We start from the raw sequence: 20,915 nt of genomic DNA, 5'->3' as shown, positions 1-20,915 counted from the left end.
CGGGAGCGCCATCACAACCACAGAGACAAACAGCAGAAGCAGCAGTCTGGTAGTTCTATCTCTGGTTCTTCTGGTTCCAGCACCCTCAGTCTCCCTCCTCCAACTAGCTCTCTGTCCCCCTCTCCCCAGCGCAGGCTCGCCCTCACCCTCTCCCTCACAGACTCCAGTGCCTGTAGTAGCCCTGCTAGACCCTCCCCCGCCGTCAGTAGATCAGAGTACAACCTCGCCACGTCCTTGACCGTAACCCCTTCTCACACCCTCAACTTTGAGCACCCTGAGAAACTCAAGTCCCAGCCTCTCTCCCTCCCAAAACACGCCGGCACAACCGACAACGGCGATGGCGATGACCACGACATCAAGCGTAAGCGCTTCTGCAACACGTACAACATCCTGTCCAAGTCTGGCCTGCTGGACATCACCCTAAGAACCAAGGACCTGCTCCGTCAGAACCGCAGAACCCAGGGAGACCTGGACCGGCTCAAGGAGCACACCAACCTCTTCCTGCAGGCCCTGCAGACCGGAGACACCAGCATCTGGAGCAAGCTGCAAACCAGCCTCCAGGAAGAAGAGAAAGAGACCGTAGAGAAAGGGAGGGGCAGTGGGCAGCAGAGCATCTTAAAGGCAGATACAGATTAGACCTGGACTAAGTAAAAGCAGGGTTTCATCTGTTAGATTGGGGAGAGACTGAGTTGAGGTGGGGGAGGCTGGGACTTGGGCTGACTGAGGAAGCTGGACCGGCAGTAATGTGCCCACAATGATCACGCAAACAGACAGTTACTCTGACCTAGTCTCCCTGCACTGCTGCCTGGTTCAGCTACCCTAAACAAGGCCAGGCAAACTCCCTCTACACACTAGCCTGCCTGCTTTTCCCTAAACCAGGCCAGGCATACTCCTGGTAAACACTGTAGCCTGCCTGCCTTACCCCCCAAACCAGGCCAGGGTGGATGGGAGGCTTCTGTATGATATGAAATCGCTCTATTCCCTATATAGTGCACTACCTTGACTCTATATAGTGCACTACTTTGATCCTATGTATAGTGTATGGGGAATAGGGTGGTGGATGTTGCATTCTCTCTTTTCTGTTGTACCCAGCCTGGCTCGCCTTCATCCTGTCAAACCGCCTTCCTGCTTCTTAGAAGAAGTCTTGTTGTGCTCTGAGTATCTCTGAGATAAGCCCTAAGGGACTTTTTTACTGGAAGCTGAAAGTGCCCACCACTTGACACTTGTAGCCGTCATCGTGATGAGTAAAATAGGCCTATATTGAAGAAGGCTTGCATGGTATAGTTAGTAAGAGTACTGAGTGGGTATCTGAATTAAACCCAACAAAACCACACGTTTTTGATTAAATATATATGGTGTTAATTTAGGCTCAAACAAATATGTTTATTGATACGTTTTACAATACCCACTGGGCACACACTGGTTGAATCAACATTGTTTCAGTGAAATTACGTGGAACCAATGTGGAATAGATGTTGAATTGACGTCTGTGCCCAGTGTGTAGCCACTTATACAGTAGGTTTCCACTGGAGCACGTCTAAGGAGAATGGAAAGCAAGCAGCACAGAATTCTTTTTTCCCTCATGAATTCATGGACTAAAGACAGTGATTTACATAAAGACTCCTTTAGGATTCTAGTGAGGATACTGTTCATCAAAGCATTTTTTTTTATACAACAAAGACTAATGAAAGTCCCCCAAATGGAAGATGGGCTGAAATCTTTTTGTCATAACATTTTTTGTAAGAGAATTGTCAAGGCCTTATCCAAAAGCAGAATTTTATTTAAAACATTTTATTGTATTTGCACTCAAATAATTAGAAGGTAGTTCCAAAGAAATTTCTATGGAGCGTTGCTTCTTTTCTCCAAGGCAGAAATGAAGATTCATTTGAGAACATCGAACCTGCATAGCTTCTTTTTTTGCTAAAGGGATGTTTTTTATTGATAGTTTTAATCATTGTCCTTTTAGTCGATGTTCATTTAAATATAAATAAAAGCGTGTTTACTGTGCTGAACCAAGCGCTTATAACATATACTTCTCTTAATAAAATGAATGCCTTGAAATAAAAAAATGGTGTGGGAAGTTACTCCCAAGTAAGACTAAGTTGGCACTACTTATAAGGTTAAGTTATTTTTTATCTGTTATTCTTTGTGTTTTGTAATAGATACACCAACATACAGTATCTCTCTCCAATGTTTGGTCATTCATGGCCTTATTTAGACAATTGATTATGTGGTGTCAAGGACAAAAACAAATTAGTTCTCTATACGAAGACAGACTCTCAGACATACCTTAGTGCCACATCTTGACATTTTGTCCTGCAAAGCATCTTTAATGGTTTGTGTGCCTCAGAGTTGTTACAAAAACAACGAATGTGATATCATTTGCTCATTTGCTAGATGTTATCTTGTGTAAATACTAGTAATAGGCCTCAGGTCAGCCATTTTCAAATGTGAGCTTCCTGAATTTATCATCTTTAAGAACTGAATAAGGCATGTATTTGCTTCTTACCACAGTTTGAATAGGTGAAAAGTGTAAATGTTTGCTATTGTTGATTGGATACATATTTTGAAACTTGACTCAAATTGGGAGTCTTGTATTTAAATGTTGGCAGCTTTTTTGTATCATTTTACCCTGCCTCCTTATCGCAAAGACATCAATTAATTATGATTGTATTTCTCAATGTTTCAGTAGCACATTGGTAATAGCTCGTGATTGATGACATATGGTCCATAGCCCTAACAGATAATTATGTACCAATGTTTTTCTATTACTATTCTTCTTTAAATTATACAGTACCAGTCAAAAGTTTGGACACACCTTCTCATTCAAGGGTTTTTCTTTATTTTACTATTTTCTACATTGTAGAATAATAGTGAAGACATTACAACTATGAAATAACACATATTCAATCATGTAGTAACCAAAAATGTGTTAAACAACAAAAATATTTGAGATTTGTTAAAGTAGCCACACTTTGCCTTGATAACTGCTTTGCACAGTATTGGCATTCTCTCAACCAGCTTCATGAGGTAGTCACCTGGAATGCATTTCAATTAACAGGTGTGCCTTGTTAAAAGTTCATTTGTGGAATTTCTTTCCTTCTTAATGTGTTTGAGTCAATCAGTTTGTTTTGTGACACGGTATGGGTGGTATACAGAAGGTATTTGGTAAAAGACCAAGTCCATATTATGGTAAGCAAAGAGAGTTCATTAGAGTTACCAATCTCAGAAATTGCAGCCTAAATAAATGCTTCACAGAGTTCAAGTAACAGACACATCTCAACATCAACTGTTCAGAGGAGACTGCGTGACTCAGGCCTTCATGGTCGAATTGCTGCAAAGAAATCACTACTAAAGGACACCAATAATAATAAGAGACTTGCTTGGGCCAAGAAACACAAGCAATGGATATTAGATCGGTGGAAATCTGTCCTTTGGTCGGATGAGTCCAAATTTGAGATGTTTGTTTCCTACCGCCGTGCCTTTGTGAGACCCAGAGTAGGTGAACAAATTATTTCTGCATGTGTGGTTCCCACCGTGAAGCATGGAGGAGGAGGTGTGGGGGTGCTTTGCTGGTGACACTTAATTTATTTAGAATTCAAGGCACACTCAACCAGCATGGCTACCACAGAATGTTACAGCGATACGCCATCCCATCTGGTTTGAGCTTAGTGGGACTATCATTTGATTTTCAACAGGACAATGACCCAACACACCTCCAGGCTGTGTAAGGGCTATTTGACCAAGAAGGAGAGTTATGGAGTGCTGCATCAGATGACCTGGCCTCCACAATCACCCAACCTCAACCCAGTTGAGATGGTTTGGGATGAGTTGAACCGCAGTGAAGGAAAAGCAGCCAACAAGTGCTCAGCATATGTGGGAACTCCTTCAAGACTTTTGGAAAAGCATTCTTCATGAAGCTGGTTGAGAGAATGCCAAGAGTGCAAAGCTGTCATCAAGGCAAAGGGTGGCTACTTTGAAAAATCTAAAATATATTTTGATTTGTTTAACAGTTTTTTGGTTACTACATGATTCCATATGTGTTCTTTCATAGTTTTGATGTCTTCACTATAATTCTACAATGTAGAAAATAGTTAAGATAAAGAAAAACCTTGAATGAGTAGGTGTGTCCAAACTTTTGACTGGTACTGTACATTTTCTAAAAGGATGGACCTTGAAAACACTCTTTGCAGCTAAGTAAATCAGAGCATCCTTTAGGTGAACGATGATCAGTAAATGCATTATCTGTGTTTGTGTTGCTGAAGTTAACATTTTTGTACTTTTTTTAAGATGCATTGCTTGCTTAATAAACTTTATTTCAAGGAACATGATCTCTGTCTGGTGATGAATCATGATAATATCTGAGTCAATATAGCTAATTGAGTAGAGAAAATGGATGAGATCCCAAGTGAACAGACAACTGACAGTAAAAGAAAAACATACTAATAATCCAGAGATGGGATGTGAATGTTCTTCCTCTCACTTCAAAGCAGGAATGTAGGCAAGCATGTTGACAAGAGGTTAGTCCACATTTACATAAGAAAGCTATACTACTTTGTGGTAAGCCAGCAATGCACACACAGCAGTATAGGGTATTGTGTGTAGATTGATGAGGAAAAAAAATAATGAAATACATTTTAGAATAAAGCTGTAATGTAACAAAATGTGGAAAAAGTCAAGGGGTCGGAATACTTTCCGAATGCACTGTAATGTATGATAATTAATGGCATTCTCACAAACAATCGCAAATAATATATAGAACTTTCCTCGCAGCTCTGGTATATAAAGCTTTTTTGAGGCCTTGCTCACAATTCATTCTGTGGCAGCACAATGACCAAACGTATGTGAGGCTCTTAATCATATCTTTGATTATGACATGAGGAGGAGAGAGGCCAGGAAACTGACAGTGAAGATGCATTAGAGGAGGAAGTGTCAGAAGTTGAAGACAACACAGAATATGACCCAGACCAAGAGACAACCAATCTGTAACAATTCAGTGATGGGGAAGAGGGCCCTGCTGAGGCTGTTGTTACATTTCGATCAAATAAGGACTGTAACCTAAGCTTCATTCGAAATGACGCCACATACCCTTTATCACCTTTACCTGCAGTTGAGTGTCTCGCCGGGCGCGGTGGCGCGTGCCTGTAATCCAAGTCACTGGGAGGCTGAGGTTGGCGGATCGAGTGAGCTGAGGAGTTCTGGGCTGTAGCGTGCTATGTCGAGCGGGTGTCCACACTAAGTTCGGTACCGATATGGTGTTCCTGGGGGAGCCCGGGACCACCAGGTCGTCTAAGGAGGGGTGCCCAGGTCGGAAACGGAGCAGGTCAAAGCCCCCGTGCCATCCAGTAGTGGGATAGCGCATGTGAGTAGCCGCTGCAGTGCAGCCGTAGCAAGACATCGAGACCTAATCTTTTTTATTCATTTAGTTGTATTTGTTAGAAATAATGTAATTCTCGGTGGCTACTACTGCGATGCAAAAACTCGAGCATCACAAACAGTAAAATAGAAAGCAGACGAACACATTTAGCACGTACTTTTCTCTGGAAATTGAGAATTATACTGACCCCTACTGACGAAGGGAGAGTATAGTAGCTACAGTATTTATAACAGCTGATGTTACCACACAAGAACCAGCAGATGTCAGTAATCAAAAGCCTTTTGCGTTTATATTTTAGCAACGAAACCCGGAAGTACGCGTTTTGTCCCTCAAGAATTCCCGTAGAACTGGGGTCTACTACATTTCTATGTACAAATAAGAAAACAAGGTAAAGCGTATAAATTCATATTTCGTAAGTAATTTATCTTAGTATTTTGGTTAAAGTGAATATGTGTGACATATACTGACTGTTGAGAAGCTTTGTTTTGGCATAAGAACCTAACATGCTATTAACGGCAACAAATCAAACGCTAACAACAAACTCGCCGGCTATCTAAACTAGCCATCGTTTTCAATCGACCTTTTTAGCTGAGATGGGAATGAATGTTGGCCAGTAACACAAAGGTACTCTATTGTAGCTGGTGACAGTTGTTCATTTTTGTAGGGGTGTGTATACTTTGTGGAACCTTTCAACAGGAATATGTTCCCAAAACTTTGTAAAGTACAAGGTTGCCAACAAACAACGCATACAAAGTAGCATGATCAATTCACCTAGCTAACTAGCTGCCGAATAGGCATCAACTCACCACAGCTTATTCTTAATGTTTGTCCATAGGCTACCAGAGTGAGGACAGACATTTTTCGGAATAAACGTGGTTACTGAAAAACGTAATTAAATAGCCCACTCCCTACCGTTACCTGCTATCTTATTATGCCGCTATACAACTTTGTATGCGTTGTTTGTTGGCAACCTTGTTATTTACGACGTTTTTGTAACAGATTCCTGTTGGAACGTAACACATTATACCCACCCTTTTTGGAGAGAACAGTGGTGGTGTTGTTAGCTAGGCGGCCGTCTTTATTGATGCTGCATTAGTTAAACATAAGCCAGAGGCTGTACTAGTTAGCCAGCTAACTCGGTAATTTACAGAGATACCTCCAACTATGCAAAACTTGTTGCGTGATTAACACTCAGCACACGGACTAACAGCTCAGTTGTTAATTAATAAACTTCGTATCTAGCATGCACTTATTGTTTTGTTGAAATGTTGGTTGCTAGTTTCAACAAGTCATATAGTTAGCTAGTCTATTTAGGTTGACTATGACTTAATGAATGGGAAGCACTGGATGGTGATGATTATTCTCACCACCACTCTAATAGGACATCTCAGTTAACAGCTAATTTTGCTCAGTAATGGAAAGTGTGATTTATCCCTACAGATCTCTCAAGGCGTAATCCATGCTTTCAGATGAGCTTGACTCCAAACCCGAGGTAAGCGCTCCACATTGTTCACCTGCCAACACTAATACGTGGTAGTATGTATTTGTGGTTTTCCATTTGCACATACAGATCCACCCTTAGCTACAGAACTGTTTGATGAATTATCTTGCTTCCTCTCCCTCTCTCCTCGGCTTCTGCAGCTGCTGGTTCAGTTTGTCCAGAACGCTTCCATCCCTCTGGGGCAGGGTCTGGAGGACTCTGATCCCAAACACACCTGCCTTCCCCTGCAGGCCCCTGCAGATAGCTCCCTGTGCACACAGCTGGCCCTGACAGGTCAGACAGACAGCAATCATCACAATGACTGGAAATCATCATAGACAATCTGCCATACAATAGCCTTGTGTTTTTCAGATTATATATTGCTACTTGGACTAAATCTCTCTAAGAACCTACTCTCTCATTGGTTCTCTAGCCAACTAATCACTCCACTAATGTAATCTTTGATTGCTTCCCCAGAAGGTGGTCTCAGCCATGTGTCAGCGAGATCTCTGTCCCTGTCAGAGTTTGGGGGAGCAGAGCAGAGCACCATGGAGGTGCACCCCAACCCCCATCCCCGCAGCCCTCACACACCCCTCAGCCCATCTCCTGTCCTCCATGACCTGCAGCGGTCAGAGAGCACCTCCTACGTCCTCCTCAACCTCGCCAAAGGTACGGAGACGCAGGGCCCAAGCAACCATATTAAATACAATTTTATTGGTCCCATTTGCCGAATACAAACGGTGTAGACTTTACAGTGGAATGCTTACTTACGAGCCCATTCCCAACAATGCAGAGTTAAAAAGTACACTGATTGAAGTGGATTTAACAAGTGACATCAATAGGGGATCATAGCTTTCACCTGGATACACCTGGTGAGTCTATCTCATTTACATAACTATTCACACCCCTCAATACTTTGTAGACACACCTTTGGCAGTGATTACAGCTGTGTCGTTCTGGCTAAGTCTCTAAGAGCTTTACACATCTGGATTGTGCAATATATGCCCAATATTATTTAAAAAAATATTCAAGCTCTGTCAAATTGGTTGTTGACTATTGCTAGACAACCATTTTCAGATCTTGCCACATTTTCAAGCAGATTTTAGTCAAAAGTCTAACTCGCACCCTCAGGAACATACAGTGTCTTCTTGGTAAGAAACTCCAGTGTAGATTTGGTTTTGTGTTTTAAGTTATTGTTCTGCTGAAAGGTGAATTAATCTCCCAGTGTCTGATGGAAAGCAGACTGAACCAGTTTTTCTCTAGGATTTTGCCTGTGCTTAGCTCCATTCAGCTCCATTTAGCTCCCCAGTCCTTAATGATTACAAGCATACCCATAACATGATGCAGCCACCACTGTTTGAAAATGTGGAGAGTGGTACTGAGTAATGTGTTGTATTGGATTTTCCCCCAACATAACACTTTGTATTCAAGACAAAAAGTGAATTGCTTTGCCACATTTTTTACAGTATTACTTTAGTGCCTCGTTGCAAACAGGATGCATGTTTATATTCTGTACAGGCTTCCTTCTTTTCACTCTGTCAATTAGGTAAGTATTGTGGAGTAACTACAATGTTGATCCATCCTCAGTTTCCTCCTATCACAGCCATTAAACTCTGTAACTGTTATAAAGTCAGTATTGGCCTCATGGTGAAATCCCTGAGTGGTTTCCTTCCTCTTCGACAACTGAGTTGGGAAGGATGCCTGTATCTTTGTAGTGACTGGGTGTATTGATACACCATCCAAAGTGTAATTAATAACTTCACCATGCTCAAAGGGATATTCCGTGTCTGCTATATTACATTTTTTACCATCTACCAATAGGTAGCCTTTGCGAGACACTGGAAAACCTCCCTGGTCTTTGGTTGAATCTGTGTTATAAATTCACTGCTTGACTGTGTGGGGTACGAAGAGGAGATAGTCATTAAAAATCATGTTAAACACTATTATTGCACACAGAGATTGAGTCCATGCAACTTATTACGTGACTTGTTAAGCACATTTTTACTCCTTAACTTATTTAGGCTTGTCATAACAAAGGGATTGAATACTTATTGACTCATGACATTTCAGCTTTTCATTTTTAATTAATTAGACAAATTCAAAAGGCACTTACACATCTGAGCTGTCTTTGTTGCACGTGCATGGTAACAGTGTAATAACATGAGAGAGAAAAAGAAACCTGCACGCTGCTCTTGCTAGTGTCACTGCTCTTTAATAAGCTTTGTGTCGGCCTCAAGGCCTTTATTTTTTTTAAAGCTCTGGCGAAAGCCTTGAGGCCGATACATAAAGCTTAATAAAGAGCAGTGATACTAGCAAGAGCAGTGTGCAGGTTTCTTTTCTCAATTAATTTGTAAAGAATAATTCCACTTTGACATTATGGGGTATTGTGTGTAGGCCAGTGACCAAAAATCTCAATTTCATTCATTTTAATTTCAGGCTGTAATACAACAAAATGTGGAAAATGTCGAGTGCGAATACTTTCTGAAGGCACTGTTATGTAACACTTAACAGTTCTATCAATTCTATTTCTACACAGACAGCCCCCCTTCCTTCAGGGCATGCCTGATTGTTGTGCTGTAATGTGAATATATGTATTGAAATGAATTCTTTATTTAACCGTTATCTGTACTGTGGTATGACAAAGCAGCTTTGCAAATCCATCTCCTCTGCACACTCTGTCTGTGGAAGACTCTGTCTCTGCTGGGCAAATTATCACAATTATTGTCTTATGACCTTGTTTTCTTTACATTTTAGGGCTGAGAGAACATGTGACAAGGACACTTCATCATGCCCTGACAAACTCTCTCCCTCCTTGTCTCCCTCTCCCTTCACCTCTCCTTTTCTCTCTCTCCCCCTCGTCCTCTCCATCCCTCTCCCCCCTTTCTCCCTCTCTCTCCAGGCCTAGCAGCCTCCTCTGAGCCACTCATCTTTTCAGCAGATGGGACAGAGGAAGAGGAGGTGATCTCGTCCGGGGACTGTTGTGTGGATGGCACTGCCCCCTGGTACCTGCGGGTACAGGAGTTGGCACACGACAGCCTCATCGCAGCAACGCGGGCACAGCTGGCTAAAGATGCCAAGGCTAGCCAGGACGCCAGGGCTGGGAATGGCAGCAACAATAATGTCACTGACTTTAATGGGGGTGGGTAAATTGACTTTAATGGGGGTGGGTAAATTGGGGAGCTTTAATGGGGGTGGGTAAATTGACTTTAATGGGGGTGGGTAAATTGACTTTAATGGGGGTGGGTAAATTGACTTTAATGGTAGTTTAATGCCACCAACAGATCACTGACTGAAGAGCAGGTGTGACATTTAGCTGATACTGACTATATAACAGGAAGACTTCTGTTTATGATATCACATCCCCTCTCTGCTTTTGTTGCCTAGGTGACCACCTACCCAGCTTCCCATTGGAGGGGGTGAAGAGAGAGCAGCCGGCGAGGACCAATCGTACGCTTTCGTCTAAACAGAACCTCCGCTGCTCTTTTGAGGGCTGCTATAGAACCTTCACCTGGCCTGCTCACCTCAAATACCACCTCAAAACACACAGGTACACACACACACACACACACACACACACACACACACACACTCTCACACATGTCACCTCTCAAATGTCACCTTAATGTTAATGTGTGTGTGTGTGTGTGTGTGTGTCAGGAACGACCGTATGTTCCGGTGTGGGGCTGAGGGCTGTGGGAAAAGTTTCTACGTGCTGCAGCGTCTTCAGGTCCACATGAGAACTCACAATGGAGACAAGCCTTTTATCTGCAAGGAGAAGAACTGTGGCAAGAAGTTCACCACCGCAGGAAACCTCAAGAACCACAAACGCACACACACAGGTGGGGACAGTGACACACACTTAGAGGTACACAGCAGTAGAGCGCATACACCGGAGCGACATCTGTTTTAGTCTGCTCTGTATCCTGTAGTACAGCATAGACGTGAATGTCTTTCATATGTTTCAGGTGTTTTCAGTGCTGTGGGAAGATATGTGCTTAGTGTGGGAGAGTGGTATAATGCTTGCTCTGTCAGAAAGTGTATCATTAATGTGTGTTGTCTACATTTGAGAAGCCTTTAATATGTACCTTCTAGCGTGTGATCTTTAATTGGTGTGTGTGTGTTGTCTATAGGTGAGAAGCCTTTCTTGTGTGAAGCAGATGGCTGTGGTCGTTCCTTTGCAGAGTACTCCAGTCTACGCAAACACATGCTCGTACACTCCGGTGAGAACACCACAGATAGGTTCATGAAATCCGAATTGACCTACTAGGACAGGGGGAGGCAACCTTGGTCCTGGAGGGCCGCAGGCACTTCATGTTTTTGATTTAACAGACCTGGAAGACCAGGTGTTTTGAATTTAGGCAATCACTGAACTGATCAATTCGCTCAGTTGGTCAGGTGTGGTGCCTGTGACACTCCAGGAAAAGGGTTGCTCACCCCTGTACTAGCATTTAAACACACTTTCAGCTTTTCATTCTATACGTAGTGAAATGACAACAGCTAAGTTGCTTTGTTAACTACCGGTATAACAACAACTGAATATGTGGAAGTCGAGTTCCTACTGTACACGAGCTCAGTTTAAAAATGTAATTGTGGTAACAGTCAGTTAGATAACTTTAGCTTCAATTTGTGTCACTGGCTGTGTCTCAAATGGTACCCTATTCCCTATATAGTGCACTCTTTTTTTTGTTGTTGATCAGAGCCCAATGGCCTTGTGCTCAAAAGTAGTGCACTTTATAGGGAATATGGTGCCATTGGAGACAGTGATAAGTGTCCCTGTGTATGATTGTGTTCTAGGAGAGAAACCCCACCAGTGTGGTGTCTGTGGAAAGACGTTCTCTCAGAGCGGCAGCAGGAACGTCCACATGAGGAAGAGACACGGAGAGGAGGTGCTGGGGAACGAGGGCAGAGAAACAGGTAACACAGACACACACATTACGCCAATGGTCACCAACCCTGGTTACAAGCATTACAGGGTGTACAGGCTTTTCTTCCAATTCCAACACACTACACCTAATTCAGCTGGAGCCTTGGAGTTTACCTGTGTGTGTCTATGTATAACCAGCTCATTGTCTTCCATTTGGAATGTTCGATATAACACACACACACACACACCTCTGTAATGAACAGTATGGCACCTCTGTGTGATTGACAGGCGAGGCTCTGACACACAGCAGTTTGCTGGAGGCTGACGGGTCACCTGACGACAATATGGTCACCATGACTACGGGGGTGGAGCCCATGAACCTACACCACGCCATGCTGCGAGAACAAGGTAGACACGCACACAGTCATACAAAACATTTCACAAATGCAAAACCCCAATAAATCACATTTATTTGTCAAATGCGCTTATCAACTGGTGTAGACTTTACCGTTGAATTCTTAATACAGTCCAATCCCAATACTCTTAAAGGGATAGTGTGGGGATATCTGGGGACACGAATGACGTAACACACATTTCCCGATGCTCCTGCAACTTGCGACAACCTTTATTTAATTTAGAGCACAGTTTAATTGTTTCATTTCGACTTACTAAGTATTGTTGACATAGTTTCATATCTCGTTGCTCTTCCGAACGGTAATAATGGCAGTGAATTGCTGAATGGAGGATTGCTAAAGTAGGCCGCAGCAAAGCCTTGGATTTTCCTGAACGATTTCCAATTGGAGTGGCGGGCATATTTGTCTGCTCCTGACACAGTTTCAGTTGCCTTGGTCGGCAGAATATCCGAGGCATGGTTTTTCATCTCTCTTCGTAACAGTTAAAAAAGGATATAGTTGATGTAAATGCGACTTGAAATAAGAAGCCTGCATTCAGTTACTAAAATTTCATCAGCAAGCTAGCACAGCCGCTAATTGAGTAAATGGTCATATTTCTGTTATTTAAAACCTCAGTCTAGTCTACAACTTGACTTCTATTGCCTAGCTTCATTTCTGAAACAACATAATCTGACTCTTCACTGTTCCACAAATCCCTCGATTAGGCAGATAAGAGACACTCGCTCTAAAAGAGACCCCGCTCTTGATGAATGTTTATTGAATCCTTTGAATCAGTCTCTCTCCCTCTATCCTTAAAACAGGCCTCCATTTCAGTGATATTGAAAAGGAATAAAGACCCTCTCTCCTGCATGTCCTATCGCCCAATCTCACTGCTCAATGTGGATGTTAAGCTCTTGGCTAAACTATTAGCTATGCGTTTGGAGTCGGTCTTACCATCTGTTATTTCCTCTGACCAGGCAGGTTTTATAAAAAAAAATAGACATTCTTTCTCAAATATCAGATGACTCTTTAATGTTATGTATAATCCTTTTATCTCAAAGCTCCCAGATATTCTAATCTCGCTAGATGCTGAGAAGGCCTTTGATAGAGTGGAGTGGGGCTACCTTTTTCATACCTTAGAAAAGCCCTAAGACTACTGAACATCTAATCAAATTGCTACCCAGTCTACTTGCATTGCCTCCCTCTTTTACGCTGCTGCTACTCTCTTGTTATTATCTATGTATAAGTCATTTTAATAACTCTACCCACATGTGTATATATCACCTCAATTACCTCGACTAACTGGTGCCCCGCACATTGACTCTGTACCGGTACCCCTTGTGTATAGCCTCGCTATTGCTATTTTACTGCTGCTCTTTTTAATAATTTGTTACTTTATTTCTTATTTTTTTAAGGTATTTTTCCTTATTAACTGCTTTGTTGGTTAGGGCTTCTAAGTAAGCATTTTACTGTTGTATTTGGCGCATGTGACAAATAAAATTTCATTTGATGCAGTTCTTATAGCTATGGTCAAATTTACTCTTCACAATCCTTCATTCGCAGCTATTAAAACTTTATGGGAACATAAAGTTTGAGTTTACTGATGACACATGGGAAGATATTCTGCACCGTGTCCACTCTTCTATTTGTGCCAAACATGGTTTGATCCAATGCAACATCCTACACCGCACTCACTGGACTAAACTCTGTCCCAAAGCAAGCACCAATTAGCCTGGAGCTAGGCCCATCTCCCGGCTAGCTGAAGAGGTCCATCAGCCACTCCCTCCTGGACCCCTTTTTCTGCCGGTACGGGGTACGGAACCCCCGCCGATTCTTCACGACTGGACTACCGACGTGATCTGCTCGAGGGGGTTACTCAACTGGCTCCTACGTCGCGACGTCCCCTGAATGCCCATCTGCTAGCCTGCTAGCCGCGGCCCGCTAGCTGTCTAGAGCATATCGGACTGTTAGCTAATAGGTCCATCGGCCAAATTCTCATGCCACTATTCCTATTTTGCCAATCGGCCTGGGCCCCTTTTACCATACGAAGCCCTGCTTATCCATCACGACTGGACTACCGACGTAATCTGCCGAGGGTTTTTTCTTCCAACAGGCCTCTTCGTCGCGACATCCTCTGAATGCCCATCTGCTAGCCGCGGCCCGCTAGCTGTCTAGAGCATTTTGGACTGTTAGCTGAATAGATCCATTTGCCAATTGGACTGGACCCCTCTGCTACACGGAACCCTACTAATCCATCATGACTGGTCTATCGACGGAACCGCACGAGGAAGCTAAAACAGACTTTCCTCCATCACGACGTCCCTTTAAGGCCCTTCTGCTATCTTGCTAGCCCCGGCCTGCTAGCTGTCTGAATCGCCGTGTCTCCATCCAGCCCAACCATTCACTGAACCCTTTTGATCACTTGGCTACGCATGCCTCTCCCTAATGTCAATATGTCTTGTCCATTACTGTTCTGGTTAGTGATTATTGTTTTATTTCATTGTAGAGCCTCTAGCCCTGCTCAATATGCCTTAACCAACCATTTAAATCTACCTCCCACATATGCGATGACATCACCTGGTTTAAATGTTTCTAGAGACATCTCATCACTCAATGCCTAGGTGTACCTCCAATGTACTCACATCCTACCATACCTTTGTCTGTACATCATGCCTTGAATCTATTCAATCGTGCCCAGAAACCTGCTCCTTTTACTCTGTTTCGAACGTGCTAGACGACCAGTTCTTATAGCCTTTAGCCATACCTTTATCCTACTCCTCCTCTGTTCCTCTGGTGATGTAGAGGTTAATCCAGGTCCTGCAGTGCCTAGCTCCACTCCTATTCCCCAGGTGCTCTCATTTGTTGACTTCTGTAACCATAAAAGCCTTGGTTTCATGCATGTTAACATTAGAAGCCTCCTCCCTAAGTTTGTTTTATTCACTGCTTTAGCACACTCTGCCAACCCGGATATCTTAGCCATGTCTGAACTGCCAAAGGGGACGGAGTTAGCCTGCAGTGTTCTGTCTTACTATCCAGGTCTGTACCTAAACAATTCGAGCTTCTACTTTTAAAAATCCACCTTTCCAGAAACGAGTCTCTCACCGTTGCCACTTGTTATAGACCACCTTCTGCCCTCAGCTGTGCTCTGGACACCATATGTGAACTGATTGCCCCCGATCTATCCTCAGAACCCGTCCTGCTAGGTGACCTAAACTGGGACATGCTTAACACACCGGCCATCCTACAATCTAAGCTTGATGCCCTCAATCTCACACAAATTATCAATGAACCTACCAGGTACAACCCCAAATCCGTAAACACGGGGCACCCTCATAGATATCATCCTAAGCAACCTGCCCTCCAAATACACCTCTGCTGTTTTCAACCAAGATCTCAGCGATCACTGCCTCATTGCCTGCATCCGTAATGGGTCTGCGGTCAAACGACCACGGCTCATCACTGCCAAACGCTCTCTAATACACTTCAGCGAGCAGGCCTTTCTAATCGACCTGGCCGGGGTATCCTGGAATGATATTGACCTCATCCCGTCAGTAGAGGATGCCTGGTTATTCTTTAAAAGTGCCTTCCTCACCATCTTAATGCTCCATTCAAAAAATGTAGAACCAGGAACAGATATAGCCTTTGGTTCACTCCAGACCTGACTGCCCTTGAACAGCACAAAAACATCCTGTGGCGTACTGCATTAGCATCGAATAGCCCCCGTGATATGCAACTTTTCAGGGAAGTTAGGAACCAATATACACAGGCAGTTAGGAAAGCTAAGGCTAGCTTTTTCAAACAGAAATTTGCATCATGTAGCACAAACTCAAAAAAGTTCTGGGACACTGTAAAGTCCATGGAGAATAAGAGCATCTCCTCCCAGCTGCCCACTGCACTGAGGCTAGTCACCACAGATAAACCCACTATAATTGAGAATTTCAATAAGCACTTTCCATCTGGCTAACCCTACCCCGGTCAACTGTCCGGCACCCCCCACAGCAACTCACCCAAGCCTCCCCCATTTCCCCTTCACCCAAATCCAGATAGCTGATGCTCTGAAAGATCTTCAATATCTGGACCCCTACAAATCAGCCGGGCTAGACAATCTGGACCTTCTCTTTCTAAAATGATCTGCCGAAATTGTTGCAACCCCTATTACTAGCCTGTTCAAACTCTCTTTCGTATCGTCTGAGATTCCCAAAGATTGGAAAGCTGGCGCCATCATCCCCCTCTTCAAAGGGGGAGACACTCTAGACCCAAACTGCTACAGACCTATATCTATCCTACCCTGCCTTTCTAAGGTCTTCGAAAGCCAAGTTAACAAACACATTACCGACCATTTCGAATCCCACCGTACCTTCTCCGCTATGCAATCTGGTTTCAGAGCTGGTCATGGGTGCACCTCAGCCACGCTCAAGGTCCTAAACGATATCATAACCGCCATCGATAAGAGACATTACTGTGCAGCCGTATTCATCGACCTGGCCAAGGCTTTCGACTCCGTCCATTACCACATTCTTATCGGCAGACTAAACAGCCTTGGTTTCTCAAATGACTGCCTCGCCTGGTTCACCAACTACTTCTCTGATAGAGTTCTGTGTGTCAAATCGGAGGGCCTGTTGTCTGGACCTCTGGCAGTCTCTATGGGGGTGCCACAGGGTTCAATTCTCGGGCCGACTCTTCTCTGTATACATCAATGTTGTCGCTCTTGCTGCTGGTGATTCTCTGATCCACCTCTACGCAGACGACACCATTCTGTATTCTTCTGGCCCTTCTTTTGACACTGTGTTAACTAACCTCCAGACGAGCTTCAATGCCATACAACTCTCCTTCCGTGGCCTCCAACTGCTCTTAAATGTAAGTAAAACTAAATGCATGCTCTTCAACCGATCGCTGCCCGCCTGTCCAGCATCACTACTCTGGACGGTTCTTACTTAGAATATGTGGACAACTACAAATACCTAGGTGTCTGGTTAGACTGTAAACTCTCCTTCCAGACTCACATTAAGCATCTCCAATCCAAAATTAAATCTAGAATCTGCTTCCTATTTCGCATCAAAGCATCCTTCACTCATGCTGCCAAACATACCTTCGTAAAACTGACCATCCTACCGAACCTCGACTTCGGCGATGTAATTTACAAAATAGCTTCCAACACTCTACTCAACAAATTGGATGCAGTCTATCACAGTGCCATCCGTTTTGTCACCAAAGCCCCATACACTACCCACCACTGCGACCTGTACGCTCTCGTTGGCTGGCCCTCGTTTCATACTCGTCGCCAAACCCACTGGCTCCAGGACATCTACAAGTCTCTGCTAGGTAAAGCCCCGCCTTATCTCAGCTCACTGGTCACCATAGCAGCACCCACCCGTAGCACGCGCTCCAGCAGGTGTATATATCACTAGTCACCCCAAAGCCAATTCCTCCTTTGGCCGCCTTTCCTTACAGTTCTCTGCTGCCAATGACTGGAGCGAACTGCAAAAATCACTGAAGCTGGAGATTCATATCTCCCTGACTAGCTTTAGGCACCAGCTGTCAGAGCAGCTCACAGATCACTGCACCTGTACATAGCCCATCTGTAATATAGCCCACCCAACTACCTCATCCCCATACTGTATTTATTTATTTATTTACTTACCTTGCTCCTTTGCACCCCAATATCTCCACTTTCACATTCATCTTCTGCACATCAATCACTCCAGTGTTTAACTGGTATATTGTAATTACTTCACCACCATGGCCTATTTATTGCCTTACCTACCTTATCTTACCTCATTTGCACACACTGTATATAGATTGTTTTCTACTGTATGTTTGTTTATTCCATGTGTAACTCTCTGTTGTTGTATGTGTCGAACTGCTTTGCTTTATTCTTGGCCAGGTCGCAGTTGTAAATGAGCACCTGTTCTCAACTAGCCTACCTGGTGAAATAAAAATAAAGTAAAAAAACTCAGGCTTTCTAACATCAATCCTGATGTCCACCCTGTTAGCAACAGGTGTCCGCAAGCTCCTGCTTCATTAATACATATGTTTTGGTCCTGTTCTTCTCTACATAGCTATTGGTCTGCCATCTTTGATACCACACCTAAAGTATTACAAGTGCCTTTTGCTCCTACTTCCATAACATCATTTGGGGTATTACCTGATACTATAAGACCTCCAAAATACATATCTAACTGTGTAGCCTTTGTGAGTTTGTTGGCAAGAAGGTTGAATTTACATCTGTTGAAGTCGCCCTCTCCTCCCTCTGATTTTGTGTGGATTAAAGATGTCTTACATTTCAGAAGATATAATATACCCTAAGGGGTTCTTCTGACAAATTCTACCAAATGTGGCAACCTTTCTTTACCTATGGAGAGACATTGCAATTTCCCTCTACAGTAAACTGCCTACCTAAGCTTTGTATTTAATTGATCTACCTTACAAAAATTATAATAAGACAGGCTAATATTAAACACTTTGTTTTGAAGATTTTAATATTTTTTTAGTCTTAAGTAATACTTAAGTTTTTTTTTTTCGTATGGGTGTATACATTCCTACCTCGTTCAAAATGCATGATCTCATGGTATATCGAATGTATAAAACCACATGTGCAATGTAGTGTATTTCAAGCATTGTTTACTGTAACTGAAATACATTTTTTTTAAAAGGGATAGTGCGAGATTCTGGAAATCAATGTGTTTTTTTTTTTGATGAACTTGTCGATACCATTTTTATGTTGTCTAGTATGATGGAAGTTAGCTTGCGAGCTAATAATAACTAGCATTAGCGCGATGACTGGAAGTCTACCACTAGCTGTGTAGAACTGAACTTCCTTCATACTGGATGCAGAGACATACAAATTGTATCCATGAGTTCATCTGACTCTGGGTAAGTAGAAAACGGTTTATTTGCCAGAATCTCGCACTATCCCTTTAACAGTTAGCGATGGTGTTCTATTTTTCAGGACTCAAACCAAGGGCATCGTCCAAAACCACAGGGGGATATATAGCCTAACTATGGCCATGTTATTTAATTACCCCCCTGTGCCTTCTAACTCATCTCTTCTTCCCTTCGTTTTAGGCTCGGCAGACTCCGTGGTCGTTCTCTCTCAACCCCATGACCTGGTCACCATGACAACGACAAGCCACACGTATGCAGAGGATGTGGTGGCTTTGCTGTAGTCAAGGCTGTTGTGCAAATCTCTGTTCACACTTCAGGAAAGGCATTTGTGGCAGAATTCTACATGTACTCTCTGCATCCTTCACTGTGGCTGCGTTAAGACAGGCAGCCCAATTCTGATTTTTTTTTCTCACTAATTGGTCTTTTGACCAATCAGATAAGATCTGAAAAAGATCTGATGTGATTGGTCAAAAGACCATTTAGTGGGGAAAAAAAGATCAGATTTAGCCCTGTAGATATGTAATTAGCTGCTGAGGGTTTTATGAGAAGACGGTGTAAAATGTTCTAGAACTTGTACAGACAGACAACTTTTTCTGTAGTTTATAAATATAAGGAATTATCAGGTGACTTTCCAAAGAAATGTATACAAATAATGTTTTAATTAACAATGTATGTGTTTGTCATTGTTTAAACAACATACTAAATCAATTGTGTAAGCTTACCTGGGTGCAGATAAGGCTAAAATGCAGTAATCTTTTGCTAAACAATATTAAGGCTGATGCTTTTTAGTTTAATTCACATTAATCAAGAGCTCGAATCAATTTCTATCGTTGAAGTTTAGCACTAAAGCGGGATTTGAAATTCAAGGCAATGTATCCACATTGAGACTTTGTTCACGGTAAACGCTGCATATGTCGGCTCAATCGGAAATGACCATTTCAATCGCATTATGGAGCTGAACTTCTGCAATACTCAATAGCTGACAAAACTATTTGAAAATGTACTCCACAGAAATGTACTCAGTCCCCAATCATTAAGGAAACAGTTTCAAACTCACAAGCTGCTATTGGAACACTATTTTTTTCCAAACACACTCTATACACACACACATACCAGCTTCTATTTTTTTTATGAAAATCAAGATCAGACCTAACTGATATCAGATGGTCAAAATATCCAGATTTGTACAGTATTTGCAGTAACACAACTATGTTGAGTTTCAGCCCCCAGTGCTTTATATATAAAATACAAGGCTACAGTATAGCAGCCAGTCACATGAAAACAACAGACCTACTGAACTATAGTACCAGTCATGTGTGTTGGGTAACAAAATAGTTGTAACAATTGTAATGTCATCTCAAATGTAAAATCCAAATATGGCATATCTTTAAAACATTACAAGACACAAAGGCTTATTAGTTTAAAAGAAGTATTCCTCAGTCCATTTCTTGTTGACAGTCCATGTGATCCCACCTGCCCACCCAACCCTGTGGCTTATGGCTCTCAGTGGATCTTTAGGTTCTGGAAGTGTTTGAACATGGCACCTAAAGCCCAGCTTGTCTCAACGTTGTTCACCTTCTTAGTCAGCTGGAGAAAGGAGACACACACCAAATTACTCATGCCTTTTTGTATTTATTTAAGTAAAAATGTTTAACAGATCTTGTCTGACCATTTCTTTGTTGCTAGCTTTAAAAAGTGTGGTTTTGCATTACTGAATTGCCAAAAGGACTATTCCAGGACTATTCCGGTCTCACCTGCAGTACAGTGTTCTCCTTGAAGCCGAAGCCATCTTTGAGCAGACAGGTGATGTAGGTCATGTCCATACACAAGAAGGGGCTGACAGGACGGTACTTAGACATCTTGTTACACACTGGAATAAGAAACCGAAATCCATTGCCAGATCAGTGCAGTAAAGGG

At 42.8% G+C, this 20,915-nt stretch overlaps 3 protein-coding genes across 7 annotated transcripts in view; 2 read left to right on the top strand and 1 right to left on the bottom strand.

The window, feature by feature from the left end:
- LOC106608090 (CLOCK-interacting pacemaker) overlaps positions 1 to 4,326 on the top strand; it is a 5,963-nt gene extending 1,637 nt beyond the window's left edge. Inside the window, exon 3 of the mRNA XM_014205793.3 lies at positions 1 to 4,326. This exon is cut by the window's left edge and continues 377 nt beyond it. Within this exon, the coding sequence (XP_014061268.1) occupies positions 1 to 636 (636 nt within the window). The 3' untranslated portion in view covers positions 637 to 4,326.
- A 1,329-nt stretch (positions 4,327 to 5,655) lies between these two features.
- Positions 5,656 to 20,656, top strand: LOC106608091 (zinc finger protein 410). 5 transcript variants are annotated; one of them, XM_014205796.2, is made up of 11 exons: positions 5,656 to 5,765; positions 6,818 to 6,869; positions 7,019 to 7,151; positions 7,338 to 7,526; positions 9,757 to 9,996; positions 10,242 to 10,404; positions 10,515 to 10,696; positions 10,988 to 11,077; positions 11,652 to 11,771; positions 12,010 to 12,129; positions 19,179 to 20,656. In XM_014205796.2, the coding sequence occupies exons 2-11, from the start codon at positions 6,837 to 6,839 to the stop codon at positions 19,277 to 19,279; spliced, it is 1,371 nt and encodes a 456-aa protein (XP_014061271.1). In that variant the 5' UTR covers positions 5,656 to 5,765; positions 6,818 to 6,836; the 3' UTR covers positions 19,280 to 20,656. The 5 variants fall into 5 exon arrangements, with proteins under 5 accessions (XP_014061271.1, XP_014061269.1, XP_045576970.1 ...); XM_014205794.2 differs by having other exon boundaries at positions 7,335 to 7,526; XM_045721014.2 differs by having other exon boundaries at positions 5,687 to 5,789.
- Positions 19,634 to 20,915, bottom strand: part of LOC106608092 (ectonucleoside triphosphate diphosphohydrolase 5) — a 14,822-nt gene continuing 13,540 nt past the window's right edge. Inside the window, exons 12-13 of the mRNA XM_014205798.3 lie at positions 20,753 to 20,868; positions 19,634 to 20,585 (exon numbers count right to left, since the gene is read on the bottom strand). Of these exons, the coding sequence (XP_014061273.1) occupies positions 20,502 to 20,585; positions 20,753 to 20,868 (200 nt within the window). The 3' untranslated portion in view covers positions 19,634 to 20,501. The remainder of the gene's footprint in view (positions 20,586 to 20,752; positions 20,869 to 20,915) is intronic.

The sequence above is a fragment of the Salmo salar genome, chromosome 06 (genome assembly GCF_965601325.2).
Source record: "Salmo salar chromosome 06, fSalSal1, whole genome shotgun sequence".
Classification (NCBI taxonomy): Eukaryota; Metazoa; Chordata; class Actinopteri; order Salmoniformes; family Salmonidae; genus Salmo; species Salmo salar.
This window is presented reverse-complemented; position numbering and strand designations above follow the sequence as displayed.